The 22992-nt window shown below is 34.1% G+C and overlaps 1 protein-coding gene across 8 annotated transcripts in view; it reads right to left on the reverse strand.

Moving 5' to 3' along the window:
- The window catches only part of FAF1 (Fas associated factor 1), a 372784-nt gene that overhangs the window by 106108 nt on the left and 243684 nt on the right, over positions 1-22992 (reverse strand). For all 8 annotated transcript variants that reach the window (XM_036349475.1, XM_036349474.1, XM_036349476.1 and 5 more), the window contains 4 exons: positions 17842-17968; positions 16717-16780; positions 15145-15226; positions 2464-2618 (listed from right to left, as the gene is read on the reverse strand). In XM_036349475.1, coding sequence (XP_036205368.1) covers positions 2464-2618; positions 15145-15226; positions 16717-16780; positions 17842-17968 — 428 coding nt within the window. The remainder of the gene's footprint in view (positions 1-2463; positions 2619-15144; positions 15227-16716; positions 16781-17841; positions 17969-22992) is intronic.

The following is a 22992-nucleotide window of genomic DNA, read 5'->3' on the forward strand; positions in this document are numbered from 1 at the left end:
CTGGAAATCTCCTCTACATTTCCACATGTAAATCTGTCCCATTTTAACTCCCTAGTAATAGACAAATGATGGCATAACAACTTTCCATATGTAGCCCACTAATTATTAATGCAGCAATCTTCTACTGATTTAAAAGTTTGAAGTGTTGTTACTCAATGGCAATAGCATCAAATGGATGGTGCAATTAATTTTCATGACAAACACCTTTGGATAAATGTGGTGATAAAATACAAGAGAGACCACAGAGACAAAACTCAATTAGACAATTTTATTTAGATGAATCTATGATAGGTGGTAAGAAACTTGCAGCTAAAGTAAACCCTTTTTGGGGGTACTAATATCAGCCTAAATAACTAATTCTCTTACAGTTTCATATGTCAAAAGGAAATCCACTTTTATTCTCTTTTAGGAATATGTCAGTCCATTGAATTTTCATCTTGTTTGTAAAATGTATATTTTCCTATTTGCCTTAACAGTAATAATGAGGACTGCACATGAAAAGTAGCTACATAACTGCATTGCTTTTTAGAGAGAAGTGTAATAACTTAAGTTAAAATAGTTTTAAATTTGTAATACAGATGGAATTTGATTTTAAATAAGGATGCCAAGTATTTTAAATTCCAGAAATCGTTACATTCTTTATTAAATTGAATTCCTAGATATTTCTATTTTCAGTATTTAATATCATTTCTTTTTATTTTGATGACAGAAACTTACTAACAAGATGCCACATTTAAAAAAATATAGATTGAAATATCCTATCATACTTCATAGCCCATCCTCAATTCATTGAGAAATAGCTCTAAAGCCTTAAACAAGGCCTTTATTTTGTGTTTTAAAAAAGTGTCATAAGGAGTTAATAGGACACAGCTGTACTGGCTCTTTCTACTAAGCAGCTTCTGTCGCTTTGGTCACCACAGGTGTCTCTGTAACCTGCAAACTCTTATTACTAGTGTATCAAAGTTGTACTACTTAACAGACTTCTTTAGTAAAACATAACAAAGCAATTACATGGCTGTTGATTGCCAGTCATAAAAAACCCCCTCAAACACTGTTTTTCAAAAGAAACTACACTGCAATTTTTTGTCATTGTAAAATAAAAGGAACTAAGGAATTAAATGGAGGATAGAACAAAATAACAGCAGGTAGCCCGCTGAACTTAGCCACTACAGATGGTTTAGAAATAGTGTTTCCTTCTCCATCAAGTTGTGGATAAAAGGAAAGGAGGAGATTCCTTACTGCCAGTGAATAGTAAAAGATTTAGCCAAGTCTCCAGTCTATGTATTTTGCCTCATGAAAGACCTTCGATGCTGCATTTTTATCTGTTTTTGGCACTGCTTTTCATCACCTTTAACTGAGTGTGCATAATAGTCTGATTTAATTTAAACAAATACAGGTACTAAAGGTTCTTTATTTATGTATAACATGGGAGATTTCCAAGGCAGAACGAAGTCATCCTAAGAAATTTCCTAACCATTTGCTTAAAGAAATGAAGTATTAGATGAAGGAATTGCTTCTACATTCTTTTGCTTCACATTTAAAGGAAGATCATTTTTCTTTTCAGATTCAGCTTACATAAAACAAAGTCTGAATGATGAGCAAAAATTCAGTATGCCGCAAAATAATATAGACAAATCAGATGAGTTAATTTCTAATTGTGCTATAATCACTTAAAATAGGTAGCTACAATAGACTTGCCTTAAAATGAATTAATCTAATCTCCTTGTTCATAAACCAATAGCCTGTGATTATGATTGTGTTAACACACCCAAAGTAACATCACGGGATGCTGTGGCCACATGTGTAATTAAACACAATGAAATATATTTCAGATGGGAAATGCAAATAGGCAAAATATGAAGAATTATTTATCACTTACAGTTATGATTAACAAACTAAAATTTACCCTGGCAACTAGAAAAGGGATTTTTTTTCCTATTGAGATTATGGATGTGTGCAAAAGAATATGTGCAATAAAGCGATTACATCAATTAGCATATGCTCAAGTTAAGCTATTACCAATTCCACTGGACTGACCCAGAATGTCTTGTCTTCTTCACTGGAATTATTAAAAAAATAAACTTGCTACTAGGATTATATGTTAGACTTGCCTTGCCTTTTCTAAACATTATTTAAAAACAGATTTTTCTCTAAATGTTCAACAACATATTACAATATTAGAACATATAATAAACAGAAATGTACAATATCTCTTTGATTGCAAAAAAGATGAGAACAATGTGTTTTAGTTTTGTAGTTATTTTTGAATTTAAGAAATCTTTAAAAGTTAAGGAATTCATAATTGTGAGTAACTGCATATATTAGCTACAACAAATGGCTAATATCTAATTAAATATAGAGAATTTAATGCTCAGGATGAAAATGTTTATGATGATAAAAACCAAATACAGTGATGGCCTTAAAAAAAAGAATAGCCCAGCTATAAGTTGTGAACAATATTACCTTGCTCTATTGGCGTCCTTTGTCAGATCCCAAGCCCAGGTTATAAAATTTTGACTCAGATAAGAGACAATAGACTCAGCACATAGCATTTGTGAGCAGAACACGTTGGTTAATACACTTTCATCATGGTGGAGGTAGATAGCAAGAAGCTTTCTCTGAAAAGAGAAGAAAAAACTGATGAGTTAAAATATTTACTAATGTAAGATTTCTTAAATTTTAGAAGGGCATCAGATTCAGTCAATATAAGCAGCAAAGACAAAAATTAAATGCTATTCTCTAAAAGAGTACCCAATACTTGGGAGTTCCTAAAGCATTTACTGATATGAAGAGATTTGCTTCCTTATACTCTAAAGAGGCTGGGATGATTATATTCCATTTTACAGACTGCTATCATAGACTCCTGTTAATGTTTGCAAGCCTATCTCAAGCAGAAATTGCAAAAGAATTGCATTTTCTTTTGAACTCTACAACTATACAAAGAAAAAAATACTGATTAAGAGTGACTGTTAAATTCTCTTTATATATTTTTATTGTTTTTAATCTAAACACTGAGTAGTCTCTTCTACTTAAAAGGAAAAAGTCTAAAATGAAGTTTTGTTTTAATTCTACAGGTAATTGTAAAGCCCTTAATGTGTCCCCATATTAAAGTTCTAATTCAAGAGCAGGTAACTTCTAATTGCCACTTGAAAGGATAGAAAAATGTTCACTTCACATAAATTCTTTCTGGTTTATATTTCAGAAAATGCCCAATAATGTAGTTTCTTATATGGAATATTATTCTTTCCCTTCTACCTGTTAAAACTTGCTTTCAAGAAATGACATTTGGTCTCTTAAAAGTGTTCTATCGTAGTTGAACATTCAGTAAGATCATAGAAACTAAAAATTAAAACTGAGCAACATAAATTGCAACCTAACAGCTTTAACAACAACAACGACAATTAAAGAGCCTAAATTGTCATTAACTGACTTCTTGGTGCTATCTTGTAAAAGAGTTGACTTTAAAGAACAGTCAATTACTAGGAAATGGAAAGAAAATTTTATGGTAAAGACAATGTACAAACATTTGAAATTCTAGCAAAGGAAAATTTCAAGGAAGCTCAGGCTTTCCCTTCATATTAAATAAAGATGTGATGATAATAAAGAAAAACTTGTGTGAGATACTAAATCAAAGAACATTTACAGAAAAATATAAGGCTCATGTTGATGAAAGTTAATGAAGTCTGATCAACTTATCTGATGGAATTATCCTGATAAATAAACCAAATTATAATAAAAAATCATTAAAATATCTTTTTCAAAGTTAAACTTTATAATAGATGAAGGTAGATTAAGATTCCAAAAGCATCTACTATGAAGAGGAGGCAGTTACATACCCATTATCTATTTTAGTCCCCAGAATAAACCTGTAAAATAGTGTTAACTTTATTAGTATATGAGGAAATTTAAAAGCTGACTTGTCCTAAATTCCATAACCAGTTAAATAAGCAGTACATCTGAGAATAAAACCCGGATTGACTGACTCTAAGCCTACTGTTCTTTCTTTGATAATAGCAGGGAAATTGCCAACATTATAGGTAAGGCTTAAAGTGCTTATACAATATGAAGATGCCAGACTGGCCACTGCTCATACAGCAGGGTTTCTGGAGCCTCACAGACAGCATGTGATGAGAATAAGAGCAGGATTCCTAAGATAAGTAGCTCAGCTACTCCAACAATAGATGCTTCCATGTTTCAAGTCATTTATTCATTCATTCAACAAGCATTTGATGAAATACTTTGTGTTAGGCACAGCAGGGAGCAGTGGTGATAAAATGATGAATAAAAAAGACTCAGGGTTCATCTATGTTGAGTCTGCAGAAAACCGTAGAGGCTTCTACGAAGTTTGTAATCAGATACATTGTTGAAGAGATACTTATCTGATCAATTCCTACTCATCTTTTAAGGCTCAAAGCAAATTCCTCTGTGAAACCTCCCCTGATTCCCTTAGGCAGAGTTAAGAGCTTCCTCTTCTGGACCTCTATCTCTTCCCATTAGTATTCTAATTGTTTACCAGTATATCCCCCGCCCCCCAAGTCTCTCCAGTGTGAGGACTGGGTCTCTTTCAGTCTTCTTTGCATCCCTAAGCTAGCATAGGTCTCAGCATGTTTGATGAAAGAAACTTGAATGTTGATTTCAAACAGCCCCTCCTGGCAAAAAAAAAAAAAAAAAAAAAAAAAAAAAAGACAACAAATGGCAGCAGCAATGCCTAATCACTTTTAGTAAATGAATCTAGAAATCTGCTGCTTTAGGGAAAGGAACTGAACCTGGCAGCACTAACAAACTGAGTTCCTTTTCTTAGGAGCTCTCCAGCTGAATAGACAGAGGGATGTCAACCTCTAATTCTGCTCAATCGTTTCTCAGCAACTATATTTAATGAGACAGTGGGAACAAGAGCAGTCCACTTTTAAATCAGCATATTTCTAACCAAACAATGGCAATACTTAAATCATTGAAATGCCTATTTCTCTCAAGAACACTGCAATAGAACATTTAAACTTTGGGAAAGAGATTAGCGATTTACATTGCTATCTCAATGATTTAATTTAAATGCTCTTCCAAATCAAAACACACATGTGCCGAAGAGGCTACCAAGAAACCCAACATGCAGAGTTCCCTATAAGTGCAACCGACAGTGCTGACTGAAACTAAACTTGGAAATCCAGGGCACTAACGCACAATATCAAGCAATAAAACAGCATCTCTTTGGCAATATTTAATTTACAAAAGAAGAAAGAGGCAGGCAAAGATCAGGCACTGTCTGTTTTGGAGGATCAACCATTCTGCATTTCAAAGCATTGGTCCCTGCAATATCCAGGTTACTGTGCTAGAATCTCGACTATTATATCGCAGTTGTGAGAGGGAGGGCAAAGATGTGTTTACTCAGTGATTAGGCCCTTAGAATAAGCCTCTAGCTCCTAGAGAGACAGATCACCACTTATTCATTTGGGCCAATTCACAAAGCCTTGGAAGATTAAACATCCATGCTGAGAAGACAAGCGAATGCAGACGGTGAAAAAGAAATAAAAATTCTTTAAAAACTCTGAGATGACTTCATTATTTTTCCACAAGGAAACTTTAGGAAAGTGTTTAGTTAGAGAAAAACCCACATTGACCTCTCTCTAAACCCTTAATCTTTCCTTTGTGGTGGCATTGCTTTGTGGTAAGCTACTGGCTCGCCTCGCCCCTCTTTTCACTGGAAGCTGAGAGAAAAAAGGCTCTGGAGAAACAGTTTTCGTCCAGGGACACAAACCCTGACACTGTTAAACATGAGATGCCAGGAAAACACACTTAAAAAAAAAAAAATCTCACTTTAAGCTCTAAACTGTGAGAAAAAGGACACAATAAAAAGAGTATCCGAAGAGGATCTTCAGGCTGGAGGTACTCCTATTGTAGCTTTCAGAAAGGGAGATGGAATAGTTTTAAAATAATCTTTTCTAACATAATAAGCTTTCAACAAAATTTTTCTTCTGTTATGATAGTAATAATAAGCAAAATATAAAGATTCTTACTAATATGCAAATGCTAGTAAACTTGGGCTACATAAATTTCATTAAATTATAGGCACAGTTAAATGAACCCCAGACTCAGATTTCAGATTTTTTTTTCTTGAGCTCAATTAAACACAGGCTAAAACAGTGAAAACTGAGCATATCAGAAAACTGCTTTTGTGAAGAAAGGGCATCTGGCACATAGAAAAAGCATAAGAAAATGTTTTGTTTTCCATTACTATAACATTTTTCCTTTGGCCCATTAATAATTAGTTCACTAACATTTGTGGAGTACCGATGTATTAGGTATTAAAAATATAAAGATGAACAAAACAAAGTTCCCTTGCCCTCAAACAGTTGGAGAGAAGGTGGTATAGGAGGAAGGAAGATTTCATTACAGTACCATATGATAAGTGATAAAATTGGGGAATTAAAAAAACCTATATTTTATTTGTGCTTCCTAATTTGGCAGAGAGGGCGTAAGTCTGGTAGATGACAAAGGCGAGCTGCCCAGCTACACTCCCCTCAGACTCCCTCTATGATTGAGGTTTAGGTAACACAGTGTAGAGGAAAGTCTCCTAGTTTTAAAGTAACAAAAAGCTCTGTGCTAAACCCAGTTTTGCCACTTACTAGCTGTGTGAATTTGGGGCAAAATGGGTGTAGTAAGGATTATGGATAAAGTAGGTATAATGCCTATTTAAAATGCTTGACCCCATAGTAGGTACTGAATAAAATGTAGCTGTTAGGATGAAGAGTGCAGAACTATCAATGCAAAATAAAGGATTTGAACGCAATTCCAAGAGAAATAATAGCCATAAAAATGTATTAAAGATAATGCAGCTCCTTCATTTCTCATACTGGCAATAGTGTGTGGGATGCTTAACTGTGCTCTTGCCATTAGGACCTCACCAATCTTCACATTCAAATTGAGGAACAAAGGTCTAAGTTGATGCTTAGGAAATGCCACGCTGAGGACAACCAATATGGCCTGTCCTTGAGCTACAGTAGCTATTGTATTTAGGCACTTAGCATCACAGAACCAAAGAATATTGGAGCTGGGAGAAATGAGCTGGCTATGTCTCAAAATCAGCCAGGCACAGAGCAGACACTCAGAAAATATTTGCTGCTGAACTGAAAAGGATGTTGTCTAGTTTCTTTTGAGTACCAGAACATTCATAACCTGAATGTTCAATGATTTAAAAGTTGAAATGAGAAATAATTTCTAGAAATGCTAGGTCAGTTTTTTCAGTCTAAGAATGAAAATAAATTTAAAATAAAAATATTTTCCTTTGTGTAAACTGGGGCCTGACTTGCTTCTTCTCTTCCATTTCCCTTCTTTTCTATCATCATTACCATAATAATCCGAATCATCATCACTATTATTTGCTTGTTTTAAGTTTGGGGATTATCTGTAGATACAAACAACTGATATACTGATACAACAATAAACACCCATTTATCCTTTCCCTAGATTAATTATTAATATTTTGCTATATTTGCTCTATCATTCTTATTATGCTTCTTCTTGAAACATTTAAAGTTGCATATATCATGAACATCATGACATCTCAACCCTAAATATTTTAAGTTCTGCTTCCTAAGAAAAGAAGACATTCCTTTATATAACACCAAGTACCTCAACATGTCCTCTGTAGCTGTTTTATTTATTGTTTTAAATCTAGGCTCTAATTAGGATCATTCCAGTACACTGCCTACTTCCATAATCCTGTTCCTGTATATGGATGTTTGTAGGTCTAGACCAGCATGCAATGGTGACTCAAGTAAATAAAGGCAGGGCAACATGAAACCATACTGTTTGGGATGAAATTCCTGCTTTGCCCCCTCCCAGCTGTGTGACCTCGGGAAAGGGACTTCACTATTCTGTGCTTTGGGTGCCATATAGCTCTGGAGGTGAAAAGTCCAACACTTTATTTAGATGAGAGTGGTGATATGAGTACTGTAACAGAGGAAGTCCCAAGGCTAAGCATGAACTCAGACTGCCTGTTTCTTCATGAAGGTTATACTTGAGCTAAATTTTAAAAGCAGGTTATAGTTACTAACTTCTCAGTGACTTGAGCTGAATTTTAAATTTAGGTTGTTGTGAGGAAAAAAAAGAGAAAAACCAAAGAGAAAAGTTTGGGGAAAGCCCGGTGATGTCAATGGCCTGATGTGCTCACAGAATTCAAAGTTAGTAATTTTTGAAGAGAGAAGACCCAGAGTGCAGACTGATTTGAGGGGAAAATCATGACACTTTGCCTTTTTTGGCTCCCAAAGCTGAGTTTGGGGACCAATGGGCAGCAATGGACTGGAGCTACTGAAGGTGCGGAGACGCCTAGATGGTGTCTTTCCCTCTCACTTGCTGAAGCAGGTGTTAGGATAGCACTCTGAAATCTTGAGGATGCAGATGTATTTGAGTCTCACATACGAAGAACTCTCACATGGAAGTCATAGGTTAAGAAAAAACAAACAAAAAGCCTAAAGCAAAATCAAATTCTCTTCACAAAATAAGCTGACAAATGTTCACTGGATATAAAGCTTTATCAGTTTTCACTGCTTAGACTGTAATACTCAAATCATGAAATATCTTTGAGGAAGGACAATAGGTGACTGAAGTTCTTATGACTAAGGAAATTAGAAGCTCAAGTGATTGGCTCCTATGGCAAACTGTAGAGAGGCAGCCAGGCTCTTTGGAGACGTTGGGAGACAGAGTATAGAGACAAGAAAATATGCAGGCAGTTTCCGGCCAGACCAAAGATCTCATCTCATTGGTTTTCCAGGTGAACACATAGGAGCAGTAACAATGGCCAGAAAAGCAGCCACATAAAAGAGCAGGCAGGATTTTTCTGATCCTCTTCTCTTCTGAGAGGAATAACTACCCCTAGTTAACCACAGGCCTGCTAAATAGGAGAATGTGTGTGAATGTGTGCCTATAATGTGTGCCAGTAAATATGATAACTCAGCTGGAGAATTAGAGGCAAATTCTAAATATGTTGCTAACAATGTACTGTTTAGTGTTCACATCTAATTATAGAACAGCAGATTTGATACAGTTGCATTTATATAAAATAAACTTCTTGTTTATATATATGCTTGCAGTTTTTTTTTAAAAAAATCACATTTCAAAGTAAACAGATTTAATAGTGGTTATTTTCAGATTGGGATTATGTGGTAACTCATTTTCTACTTTATATGTACCCATATTACTATTTTACAACACACACTTTATTTGCATAATGAAATATACTTTAAAAATTCTATTAGAATCTAGGTCTTATCTCATAGATGTGTAGGATGCTGTCCTAGCTATCATATAAAATTACTCTAAGAACACTGTTTACCTTTAAGAAATTTAAATTGAAAAGAAAACAAAAGATAAGATGAACAGACTGTGTATATTTCCGAAAGTACAAATAAGTTTGTTTGCCTAGTTTTTCTGGATGCTAGAGCGCTGGAAACTCATCAACTATAGCTGTGTAGGACTTATTTTTCTTAAACAACACTGATCAGTAATGATATTTAGATTTAACATGAGGAAGTAGAATAGCAACTACTTTAAAATGGTCTGATTTTTTTTTAAAAAAAAGGTAATAAAACTTGGTAACAGGCACAGTTAATGCATAATACTCATTTTAGTACTGCAAATGCTCACAGGGATTCTCAAAATTCCTTTCTGGAACTATTCTTAGAACTAGTTCATGAATTACATGAGAAAATCTGTTTTGTCATTGTACAAAAATTCCTCAAATTTGTCCAAAAATGCTTAACAGCACCATAGCCACAGTGCTGGGAGCATTTATGGGTAGCATCCCATTTAATTTTTATCACACCATATAGATATTATTATCTTCATCCCCCTTTTTTTCTTCCCAGATTAGAAACCGGCTTATTGCTTATTTGGGGCCATAGAGTCAATAAGGGGGAAATACAAAATTGAGCACTGGTTTCCTTAATTTATGTGTAATATTTGGAACCGGCACTGGTCTGAAGTGAAGATCTAAGGAGATGTAACAGGATTATTGATATATCAAAGTGCAGTCTCCCAAGGGGATGCTGGAAAAGGAACAATCCTTCACATGAGAGATAAATCCTAGCACTGGGATTTTTATTGCTGTTGACTTTCTCTAGGGTACTTTTTGTTGTGAAGAGAATTTGGGGGTAGCAGAATGAGAGGTGGAAAGGCTTTAAAAAGGAAAAGAACCTTCTTTTGAGGAACTCCCAGGGACAATGTGGCCAATGGTGACTCTTCTACAACCTCAATTAAGGAAGATGACCATTGCTCACTTATCTGAAGATAAAATATAAGCCTCATACAACAAATATCTTTAAAATGCTAGGTAATACTGGGAATCACAATGCCCCCCCATGCCATGGTCCTTGCTGATCTTCCCAGCCTCGTACCTTGCAATCCAACTACCCGTCTTGATTTTCGGTTTGTATTTCTCTCATTTTAATTTTCTTGCCTTTGCTATAGACCGTTTTTCTTTTATTTATTTTTAATAATTCTGGTATCTGCCTAAGTATTAGTCATCAGACGTAGCTCAAGAAATCTCCCTGAATTTCTAGGGTAGATGAAGTACCTCTCCTCTTTGCTTCTATACCATGTTATACTATATAGATCTGTTTATATTGTCTTATCTTCCCACTAGACTGTGAGCATCTTAAGGGCAGGTAACCTCTATACCACATTTGGCATGTGATCAATATTTATGGCCATCAACTGAAAGAATATCCTAATAGTTAAGAGAAAGGGAGGGGGGGGGTCATAAAACTTAACAACCCATTGTCAAAAGTCAAACTTTGTCACAATAAACTTAAACACAAGAACTTAGAATACCTGTTTTACTAAGTTGGAGCTCTGCTTTGATTTATCTCCCATGTAAATTCCTCATGAAAAAGGCAGAAAGCACTATGAGCACTCTCACCAAGAAGTGCTCTCAAATAAAATCAGTTTGAAGCAGTTTTCATTAAGATGGACTGAATGTGGCATTGTGAGAAACACTTTATCAAATGTAGTGTTTTACTTAGTGATTAGCTATATATGAGTTGATGAAGCTCCCTAAATCCTTTGTAATCCCACCACTCCAATAAACATTTAATGAGTATATAAGTTCAAAAAGCCTAGCAGAGGATTTAAACCTTCAATCTTGTTTTTATTTACTCTGGGAACTCAATTTCTCACTTCAAGTGAAGAATGCTGGTGCTTGAAGTTCATCTGTTGCCCTGGTAAAATTAATGTGCCTCCCTCAGCTTAAATTAAGCATGTGATATTTAAGATGAAAGAAATTTAGTAAGAATGCCACAGTATCAGTCACACTTGCCTTAAAATATTTGAACATCAGCAAATTGTTTTTTTTTAATGATTCATTCAGAAGTTTAAAAAATAATGGCAAAAAAGATTTGTTTTTAATTCTCAAATGTGAACTCTGAAAAGGAGATAAAAAGTATGATAACTGAATTCTGTAGTACAGCAGTTACCACTGAAAACAAGTTTGGTAGAACAGTATTAACCACTATTTCCCACACCTGAGATCTTTTTGGGTCTCTACAACTTACTATTTATGTGTCTTGGGCCAGTCATTTAGCTTTTCTGAGCTTCCTCATCACTACAATATTAATGTTGATATAATATGTGTATAATTTGGTTGATGAGCATAATAAATGTAACTGCTTAGATTTAATTTTGAAAAATTTATCTATCATGTGGATAAAATACTCAATTTTAGAGTAACATAGTAACCAATGCATAAACTGTTGAACTTTAATTTGAAAAAGAAAAATAAGAAAAGAAAAAAGCCCTGGACAAGGGAAGAAAGATATGGACAGCTTAAGAGTCCAAAGAGGTCAGCTGATTTTGGTAGAAATCTAATATGACACAAAACATTTAATTACATGAACCAATGATTTTCACCTTTTGGAAATACCAAGGTACTAATAAAAAACAATCAATTGGCTCATTAGAAATACCCAGAAATTAATGAGTTTATGTTCCTCTGGGGATCATCAGTCTAAATAAATCCAAATACCAATTTATTGTATAAGTTGCTTATTAAAACTTCTTTAATAAGTACTGTATATTTAAATAAGTATCTTCATTTAAAGTTATAATGTTTAAGGTATTCATAGTATATCTTACAGTAGCTTTTTAAAATGGGATTTAAAAGATGTCTATCCTATTTTTGGAGCTACAGTTTAAGTTACAAAGAGCCCTGACATCTTCTGTTTACTTCAACTGCTTAGTAATCTTGCTGGAAAGCAGAGACAGATATATCACAAATACATTCTTATTAAAAAGTGAATTAAAAAGTATATTATTTCAAAGCTATAGTTAGATATTCTTTCAAACATGTTTACGTCCAACAATAAATAATTTTTTAAATATAATAACATGGTCATACAATGACTCTATAACTATTAAAAATCCTGTTAAAAAAGTATTCAGCATTGCTTACAAAGCATTCTTGCAAAAAAAGTTCAACCTGAATCAAACAAAGTTTTTAGACCTAATATCCATTTTTCAGGAAATACAGAGATAGAAGAACAAGTTAAATAATACCACAAAGAAACAATCATACAAATCCAGAATTTGGGACAATGTATAAGTTATCTAGCATGATTTCTTCACAAAGCACATGTCATGAAAAAAAAAAAAAAAAAGTGGAGGCAGTGCTTGTTTAAAAGAGATTTAAGATATCTAACAACCAAATATAATTCATGATTCTTGAGTGGATTGTGGTGCCCCCCCCCCCCCAAAAAAAAACCAGTTAAAAAGATAGATGATATTAGGGAACTACTGTTAATTTTGTTACATGGTACTGTGGTGATGAAGAAAAATATCATTATATTTGAAAAATACATGCAGAAGATTTTAGGGGTAAAATATGATGTCTGTAATATACTTTAAAATGGCTTAGTAAAAAATAATGAATATATAAGGGTATATAAAATGTTTTTGAACAGTTTTAAGTTTTAATTATTTCAATCATTTAACTACTGCAAACTAAAAAAAATCATTTGAAACTTTATAGTTGTTTTATATTTGTTTTGTGAATTTTTCAATAAATTTTAAATTTATTTTCTGTTCTAGTCAATGTTTGCAATTTTCAGAGAATGAAACAACTTATAAAAATTATTCACTAAAATCCTTAAATAAGTACAAAAATGTAAAGAATTAAATTTCAAATGCTGCTCTTTTATAAGTAAGTAGTTCAACTTTTGAAGCTTTAAACCTTAAAACTCCATTAAAACTTTTAATTTCCCTGCATATAGAAGAAGCAAATATGGCAAAATTTTAGTAATTATTAAATCTATAGAGAATTTTGGGTGTTTATTATACTATTCTGCTTTACTTTTTCTATATTAAAATGATCTTTATAAAAAGTTAAAATATAATTAAGAAATAATCATAATATTAAAAGGCAAAAAAAAATTTTAACAAAATTATAACATGACTCAATATATTCACAAATATACTCATTGAAATATATAATAAAAATTATGAAAAAACATATATCATAAAGTTAACCATAAATCTGTTAGAATATTTTCTTTTTGCTTTTCAGTATTTCCCATAAACCTATATTTATAGAAACTATAACATGTATTAAAAAAATGAAATTCTTTAAAAATAATATCAATTTAATATAGATTTAAGAGTTAGAAATAGATGCTTAAAGCAGCCCGTATGATGAAGTATTCCACCATTTTTAGGGTAAAAAACATCTGATGTTTATATTTCTTATGTCTTGCAATTCAATTTTTAAAATCTGTTTATAACCAATTTTTCTTTAGGTCAGAGTTTAACATATACTAGAAACTAGAAATTTCAGAGGCATCCTTGAACTCTATTCTCAAAATTCTGTGCCCTCTTTAATTCCAATAACTTACCTTCTACTCCATCTACACACTATTCCTTCCTCTCTTTTTTCCTTCATTCATTAAACATATAGAGTATTTCCTATGTATAAGAATGTAAGGGTTACACAGTCGCAGCTAAAAAGAAAAAAAACCTCAAGAAGATATATATATATATGGAGAGAGAGAAAGAATAATTATAAGCAACATGTTAAGTGTAACAATAAGAGCAGAGAGTATTATTGCAAAGTATTAAAGGAGTGGCTGCGGTCAATGTCAGAGGGAGGAGTGGAAAAGTCAGGAAAGGTTAAGTCTCAGAGAAAGTGTAGAGTCAATCAGGTAAAAAGCAGGAGAAAGCCATTCCTGACAGTAGGGAAACATGAAAAAAAGAGTAAAATTATGGTAAAATACAAATGGTACACTGTTGCTAGATTTACTAAGTGTAAGGCAGGGAATGGGAAAAGCTGAAGCTGTACAAATAGGCAGAAACCAGATTACTGATTTCTGCCATGTCTTGACTGCTGCCAACAGAGTGATGGTATAGCACCTTCTTGCTTCAAATGTACCCTTTGATTCTTGTTATAAATGTCAATCTACTTGATTTCAAGATCACAAAGCCCATTTCTGAGGTTAAGGAAGAATCTTTCTGTTGTCTAAAGTGACTTTTGGGAAAAATATATTGCAGCTATTAGATATATACCACTAGATGGAATAATCATTTTGGGAAAAGACTGAAGGAAAAATCCTTTAGAAAGAACCTGTCAATCACATAACTGAAAAGAATACAAACAAGTAGCCTGGTCCCTTCTAAGCATGTCCACTCTTTTTTATTTTCCTACAAAAAAACAACCCTTGCCCTGACCGGTTTGGCTCAGTGGATAGAGCATCAGCCTGCGGACTGAAAGGTCCCAGGTTTGATTCCAGTCAAGGGCATGTACCTTGGTTGTGGGCACATCCCCAGGGGGAGATGTGCAGGAGGCAGCTCATCGATGTTTCTCTCTCATCGATGTTTCTAACTCTCTATCCCTCTCTCTTTCTCTCTGTAAAAAATCAATAAAATATATTTAAAAAACAACAACAACAACAACCCTGTATCAAGGCCTTCTGCAAGAGCCAGCAGTACCCTATCACACTACTACCCCTCTGAAATGGGCATTTTGGTAATGATTATGTTGGCAGATGAACCAGAACCAAAATCAAGTCTTCAACCTGAAAAAAACAGAAAACATTAAGCATTGCCCCAGGCTTGGTGGTAAACCTATGGGATGTACTTTTTAACCAGAAAAAGTAAGACTGCACTTACATCTCGGGCTTTCACATAGAAGGCCTCTTGAAAAGCAGCTTCTAATGATCCAATAAAAAATACAGGATGGCAGTCTCCATATCTATAGGAAAAAGTGCGCCTATTAATTAAAATACATTTCAAATGAACTTTAAAGTTACACAAGTCTAAACAATGACTTAAGTTAATTCAAGGCTAATATCTCTTATGTACAGATCAAACATTAAAACATTTATTTTTTTATTTTTTCTCCCCCAATTATCCTCCCCCTTGCCCCCGGCACCTCTCAAAGTAGACTCTAAAACATTTCTTTAAAGGCATGGGAATGAGCTTCATTAGTTCTTAGAGTTCTTCTTGACCTATACTGATATATTAGAACAATAGAATTTTAAGTACATCTAGCAAATGTATTTAATAAGTGCCACAAAACCATGCCATTTATAAATAAGCAGTTTTGGGTTATCCACTGTCATAAGATTTCGCTAGCTACTGTGGCCTTAACTTTGCATTTTAGTTCATTTATTCTGGAAGTCAAACAGAAAGGGAAAAATGGTATCCTGCAAAGTTTTCAAATTATACTATTACATCAGAAAATAGAAGAGAAATATCATTTACATGAAAATTTATGGTTGAATATTTAAATCCTCTCTACTTAACCACTTTTGGAGAATCTCAAATGCACATAAAACATGCTATATTAGACTCTTAAAAAAAGAAATGCTAAATGACTCCAAACAAACATTTAAAAATTCACTTTCATTTAAAATTATCTTTTTAGCCCTAGCCAGTTTGGCTCAATGGATAGGGCGTCAGCCTGTGGACTGAAGGGTCCAGGGTTCAATTCCGGTCAAGGGCACATGCCTGGATTGTGGGCTCAATTCCCAGTGGGGGGCGTGCAGGAGGCAGCTGATCAATGATTCTCATCACTGATGTTTCTATTTCCCTCTCTGAAATCAATAAAAATATATTTAAAAAAATAAATAATAAAAAAATAAAATTAATTTTCTATGTAATGTTATTTTGAAGCATATTTTGTTTGCCCTAGGATACACTAAAAAGTAGTATTTTGTAACCTAGTCCTTTGGGAATATAGTCAAAATGTTAAATTAGTGATTCATTAATTGTGCTTCAATAAAGAAAGATACAAAGCCTGGCCAGTGTGGCTCAGTGGTTGAGCAATGACCCATGAACCAGAAAGTAACGGTTCATTTCCCAGTCAGGCACATGCTCGGGTTGCTGGATAGATCCCCAGTAGGGAGCGTGCAGGATGCAGCGGATCAATGATTCTTTCTGATCATTGATGTTCCTATCTCTCTCTCCCTCTCCCTTCCTCTCTGAAATTTAAAAAGAAGAAGAAAAAAGAGCTACAGAGATAAGATGACTACATCTATGAAGTGGCATGAATGGTTAACTAGTTATTTGATAGTGAATACTACATGTTTCACTATCAGGACTAAATAAGTTGACAAACAGAACCATTGAATACTTTAAGGAGAAATAAAAAAATAATCAATTTATGATTAAAACTGCTCCAGAAAAATACAATGTCATTAAAAAAACATCAATTTCATATAGTTAATATCCTAACCCTACCTTGAAGAAAACTCTGCTGTAAATTGTAATAAGGCATCTCCTTCATTTTCTGCGTTTTCTGGCACTAAAAAACAAACAAAAGAAAAAACAAAAACAAAAACAAAAAAAACAAATAGACACAAAAAACAAACCACATAACATCTAATCCCACATATAAGAAATATATTTAATCAATAAAGAGAAAATAAGATTAAGTTTTAGTTTCTGTGATATATCTGGGGAGACATTTTAACTTGATATACATTAGCAGATTTCATCAAATCTTGAGAAAGAAACTTAAAAAAATCCCAAACTCATAAATTTTGGAAAAACAACTGACACAATCTTGCTAATAGGCAATTAAAACATGTGCCAGGCATCACTCAGAATTTCAATGTTTCCTTGAAATGACATCTTGTGATTAAATTATATAAAAAGAATCTCAATTTATTTTAAAGACCTATTAATCAAGAAAATCGTCAATTTAATGCAAATATACCTATTTCTGCCCCCAGGAATTCCCTAATTTCAGAGTAAATGAGCCATTTAAGGACTTATTTTAAGGATCATTTTGCATATAGCAACCACTTATGATTCTACAGTATGTATCTTGTAAGGTGTAAGTGAGGGAGATAGCACATTTATTTATTTTTTCTTCCAAAGATGAGTACCAGTGAATGGAAAAGTAATACTACTATTGTTTTTGTTTTTGGAGATTTGGTCAATTTAATTACAAGATTTAAAAAAGTACAACTTAATGCTTAATTCATTAAAATATTTAAATAGTAAAAATTTTGATATCTCTAGTAACATGTGGGGAAACAATTGCAGTCACAGAAAGTCCAGCTATTTGTTTTTCAAACTCTAGGTTTAAAGTAAAGGGACAGATTCATAGCTAATTACACATGTGAAACAAGTTACATTTCCTTGCATTTTAATGAATTTTACGAAGGCACTGAAAATCAGTAGGCTTAATAAAATTAAAACTCAAGAGGCACTAGTTCTAATGAATAATGCCTATTTGTTATATTTTCTCTTTCCAAACCCGAAAGTCAGTAAGAAACTTTTAAGTTCACTACCCTTAATAAGTTTTTGCAATAAAAGGGAGAATTATAATGCCGGACCCAAAGAGCTATTAATACTCACTCATTGGAGATTTTCTCAGGGCAGTTGACGCCATGCCGAATACCTCTCCATCATCCACCCCAAATTCAGGAGCATCTTCAAAGTCATCTCCATCACTATCACTAACCATATGAACATCGGTGCTTTGCTATTTAAGGAAATCAAATTTCAAAATATAAGTTATGCAATCACATTTAACATTATAAAAGCTTTACTAAATAAGGAGCCATTTGTTAGAGCAAAGCTTAATATTTTTCAGTTTAAGGCTTATATATATTTCTAAACTTGCTGTGATACCCCTAGATAAAGACTGCAGGTGGAGGGAAAATAAAAAGTGCTTACAAACTTAATGAAGACAGGAACTTTTGTCTATTTCATCCCTAGCCTATAGTAACACAATTAAGTGCTCAATAAATAATTGCTCAAAAAATGAGGGGACAGGTACTATTGGTGAGGTCAGAGACAAAGTAGGCTCTATGAGATTTTATAAAGTTCGCACTAATCTATGTTTGCCAGGGGTATGTTTGAAAAGCAAGGGTAGCATTTTCAAACTTGGCACTTCCTTACTGCAATGGTTCTCAAAATTTTCATTAGTAAAATATGGCACACTATCCTCACAGTATTATTGAAAGATAACATAAAATACACTGTGAAATTTCTATCTTTTAAAATATGGTGTGCTGTGTACTTAAGTTATAAAAATGGGGAAACTATTTGATCCTTTAGTCAATGCAGAGGAGCCTAACTTAGAGATAAATATTTGCCAGAAAAGCAATTAAGAGAAACTTAGAATCAAAGACTCATAAAACTTAGCTAGATGGGATATTAGAGTTCAGCCCGTTAAGAATCAGATTTTAAAGCTAGAAGGGATTTTAAAGATCTCTCATCAATGATTTCCAAATTTCTTTTCACAGGGTTACCCAGCCCCAAGCAAAACATTCTGCAAAATTACAATGCATACAATATATGAAAAGTAAGGCCACTCTGACGGATGCAGGGAGAGGGCAATTGGGAGCCTAATGCTCATGCATTTGGCCTTTTCTTTCTCATATCCCTTTGACAGCTGGGGTACCTCTGGTGGCTCTCAGGACACTATGAAACAATTTTGAGAACCACTGGCCTAGTGAGTCTAACAGCTCCAAATAAGGTAGCCAAAATATTTACTCCATTTGACTCAGTAGGTTTAGCATTTCTTCCTTGGGCATAACCAAGCATTAATGCCCAGAATTGTTAAGATTTTCCCTCTTATTTTAAAGACAGTTTTCTCAACGGTTTGAATAGAGAAGGCAATGAACATGTACTTATTGGATGAATAAAAATGAACGGTCCTGGCCCTAAGCAGTCTATCTGCTATCTTGACTATACCATTATTTCTTACAGAAGCCTTGGTTATATTTATGATCCTAATCCTACTTTAGTGTTTTGCTTTATAGAGCCAAGACCTCTTCCTGATTTTAACAGTTCAACAGCTTAAATATTTAAAAAACCCTTTTCATTTCAAGGCAGTGAGGGAGCCTCCTCCATAAAACAATACTTTTACTAAGACCACAACTGTGCTTGAATTCCCTCTGTATTTGAGGCAGGCAAATATCTGCAGTATGAAGTTCACTTGAACTTCGAGGCTCAGTCTTAAACAGGTAAAGGCTCAAAACCTTAAAGATACATTACGTGTTCCTTTAGGATGCTCATCCAGGCTCACAGGCAAGAGGAAATAAACAAAAGGCCAATATGACAAACTTCCTCACATCCTCTATTAGCTAAGCTATCATCTTAGCCTTCGATTAAGTCTTGCCTCGTACTCACCCCTTACTTTAAGAGGCATCAGGTTAAATAGGAGGGTTGGAGAACACAGACGAAAAGAAAGGGATTATTCTATGTATCATCTTTATTTCTCACCCCCTTTACTTTAGTCCCCATATCGATCCTCTTTCTCTGATTTCAGTTTTCAATCAAATAGCAGTCCCTTTCCATAACAACAGTACTTAACCTCATATTAGGATGGTGATTTTAATTTTGTGCCTATGTAACCCATTATTCATCTTGTCTTCACAAAGTATAGCGTTCCAAAATCTCTGAAGAGCCCAAGAAAAGTGAAATCCTACGACGATAACATCTTCAAGGGAGGTATCTAAAAAGTCAATTTTGTTGAAAAAGTATATTTCAAATATGAATTATTGAAGTATCTGCAAGAATGAGCTACTTAATTATGTATAAGGAACTCCCAATCTCCTTACATTTTCTTATCAGCCATCAAACAGGTTAGGAAAAGCTTTTTCTAAAAAATGAGATAAACAACCTTTTTATCATTAATGTTTGCTGATGCTAATAATAATCTCTTGGTTCAGTGATGGCTGTCCTAAAATTCTTTAAATACAAATAACCTATTTATTCAGAATTTTAAAAACATCTAAAAATTTTGATTCTATTTTAGCTACTTATTAAATTAATTTATTCCTTTTATCATTTAACAAATATTTATAAACCCCTACTAAGTGCTACACTGATTGGACCCATGTGAAAGATATAGATTATGGTCTCTCAAGGAACACCATATAAAATATAAAGATAATTATAATACCTAGTGATAAGTATTATGATAGATAAGTTCAGAGGGCAGCATTTAATGCACTGGAGGGATCAGGGCAGACTTCCTAGAGGAGATAATAACCAAACTGCATGAGATAAAAATTTAGGACTCAGATATACTTGGCACTAAGGCAAGCTTAAAACTGAAGCAGATATTCTTTTCACCAACTACTTATTATATCAAAACACCAGGTTAAAAGTTAGGGAAACTTAGATTCAAAGACTCATAAAACTTAGCTAGATGGGATATTAGAGTTCAGCCCGTTAAGAATCAGATTTTAAAGCTTTAAGGGATTTTAAAGATAAAACATTGTCCCAGCCTTCAAGAAATTCCTATCTAAAGGAAGGCATATTTAGTTGCAAATATGTCTTTTTCAATGTGATCAGAGGTACAACAAAAGATTAAGCAAAGGCTATTGGAAAATAAAGGAGAGAGTGATTGGTTACTCTAGGGCCAGTGAAGAAGACTGTGTAAGGCTTCACATAAGTGCTACTATTTAACCCATACCTTAAAAAAAGATACAAATGTTGTGGAGCATGTGTAATGGAAATTTGATAGGGGGGGAGTTGTACTCTAAGCAGACAAAAAACTCAAGCAAGCAATTGGATATTTTTAAAAATCAATAAAGAATCCAGCAAAGCAAATGGAATCATTAGCTCTACGCATGAAAGAGGAATGTGGACTGGCAGGAAGGGCAAAAGGTTTGATGGGACTAGATGTGGCAGTCCTAAAATCAGCACACTAAGGTATTTGGACTGTACTCGGATGTCAATAGGGAAAGCACTAAAGGTTTTTAGGCAGGAACTGTTTGTTCAAGGGAATAACTGATGGCTGTGTGTGTGTTTGGGGTGGTATGGTGGCATAATGGCAGATTAGACTTGAGGACATGAGAAAGGAGACTTAATTTCAAAGTTGCAAGTGAGAGAACTCAAGAACCTATATTTGAGCCGTAGCAGTAGGAATTGAATGAAGGGGACAGACTTAAAATAATATACTTCAGCAGAACTGATGGGAACTGTTGACCAGTTAGACTTAAGGATCAAGAAAAAAAGAAAGATTAAAAGAAAAGAAAGAGGTGAATATGACACCAAGATTTGGGTAACTGAGTGAGTAGAGACGGTTAGGTCCGGGGAGGGAGGAGGCTGAGACCAGTTCTCAGAATTTGAGGAAGCTGGAGGATGTCTAGGTAAAAACACCCAGTAGGTAGCTGAAGAAAAAAATCTTACCAGCTCAGGAGAGAGGCCCAGAAAACATTTAAATTTGGAAGTCATCAGTATATAAATAATAATGAAAATGAATAAGATCAATAAGTTAAAAAATAAAGAAATAAGAGTGATAAAGATAAGAGTTTATAGAATATATAAATATTTCAATTGGCGAAGGAAGAGAAACAGTAAACAGAATAGAGAGATAAGCTGTCAAAGATTAGAAAGTCAATTAAAAGAAAATCTTAGAAGCAAGGTCTGAGAAAATTTCAATGGACAATAACTGTAAATAGATTCAATAGGATTGTAATTAAGAAAGAGGTAACTATTGTATTACGACAAGAAAACCACCACAAAAATATCTGAATTTTTAACCAAAACACCTGGTATTGAATACCATTTTCCTTTATATGACTTTCAGCAAGTGTCTTTGCTCCCCACTGTAGAATGTGACTAATACTGACCCACAAAGGTGGCCGTGAAAAAAAAGAGACAGCATAGCATGGTACCTGTTAACATTAACAACAACTATTATCTGACTTTAATGGTTAAATTCAATTACAGTCACATGGTAGAAAGAAGCCAAGTTGTAATGAGTTAAGTGAATAGAAAATGAAGAAATTGCCAAACCGGTTTGGCTCAGTGGATGGAGCGTCGGCCTGCAGACTGAAGGGTCCCAGGTTCGATTCCGGTCAAGGGCATGTACCTTGGTTGCGGGCACATCCCCGGTGGGGAGTGTGCAGGAGGCAGCTGGTCGATGTTTCTCTCTCATCGATGTTTCTAACTCTCTATCCCTCTCCCTTCCTCTCTGTAAAAATCAATAAAATATATTTAAAAAAAAAAAAGAAAGAAAGAAAGAAAATGAAGAAATAGAGTTATCTGGTGTAGATTACCTCAAGAAGCCTGGCTGTGAACAAAGGAAAGATGAAGCTAAAGGGGGAAACTGGGTTTGAAGGAATATCTCTATCTCTATCTATCTATCTGTCTATCTATCTATTTGGAGATTTGGATATGTTTTTAGGATGAAGAAAAAGAACCAAGGGAGAGGGGGAGGATAAAAATGCAAGAAAGATCCCTTACCCCTCCCACCTGTTGGAGAGGTTATAGTGGGGGTAGAATCAAGATAATGGTCAGAACAAAAACTCTAATAGCAAGAAACTTCTCAACTAACAAATCAGGGTAACAAATTTGATACTGATATAAAAAATACACTATCTGAGCAGAACAAAGGAAAGGGTAATAAAAATCCTGATGTATGTGAAAGAATAGCAAATCCCTCGGTGACAGGACTACACAGTTTTGGGCTTGGGGTGACAATGAGCATTAACATGGGTGAGGAGATAGATTTTGGAGATGTGGAAAGTTCACTTTTGTAGAGAA

This window comes from Myotis myotis, unplaced genomic scaffold (assembly GCF_014108235.1).
Source record: "Myotis myotis isolate mMyoMyo1 unplaced genomic scaffold, mMyoMyo1.p scaffold_m19_p_2, whole genome shotgun sequence".
Lineage (NCBI taxonomy): Eukaryota > Metazoa > Chordata > Mammalia > Chiroptera > Vespertilionidae > Myotis > Myotis myotis.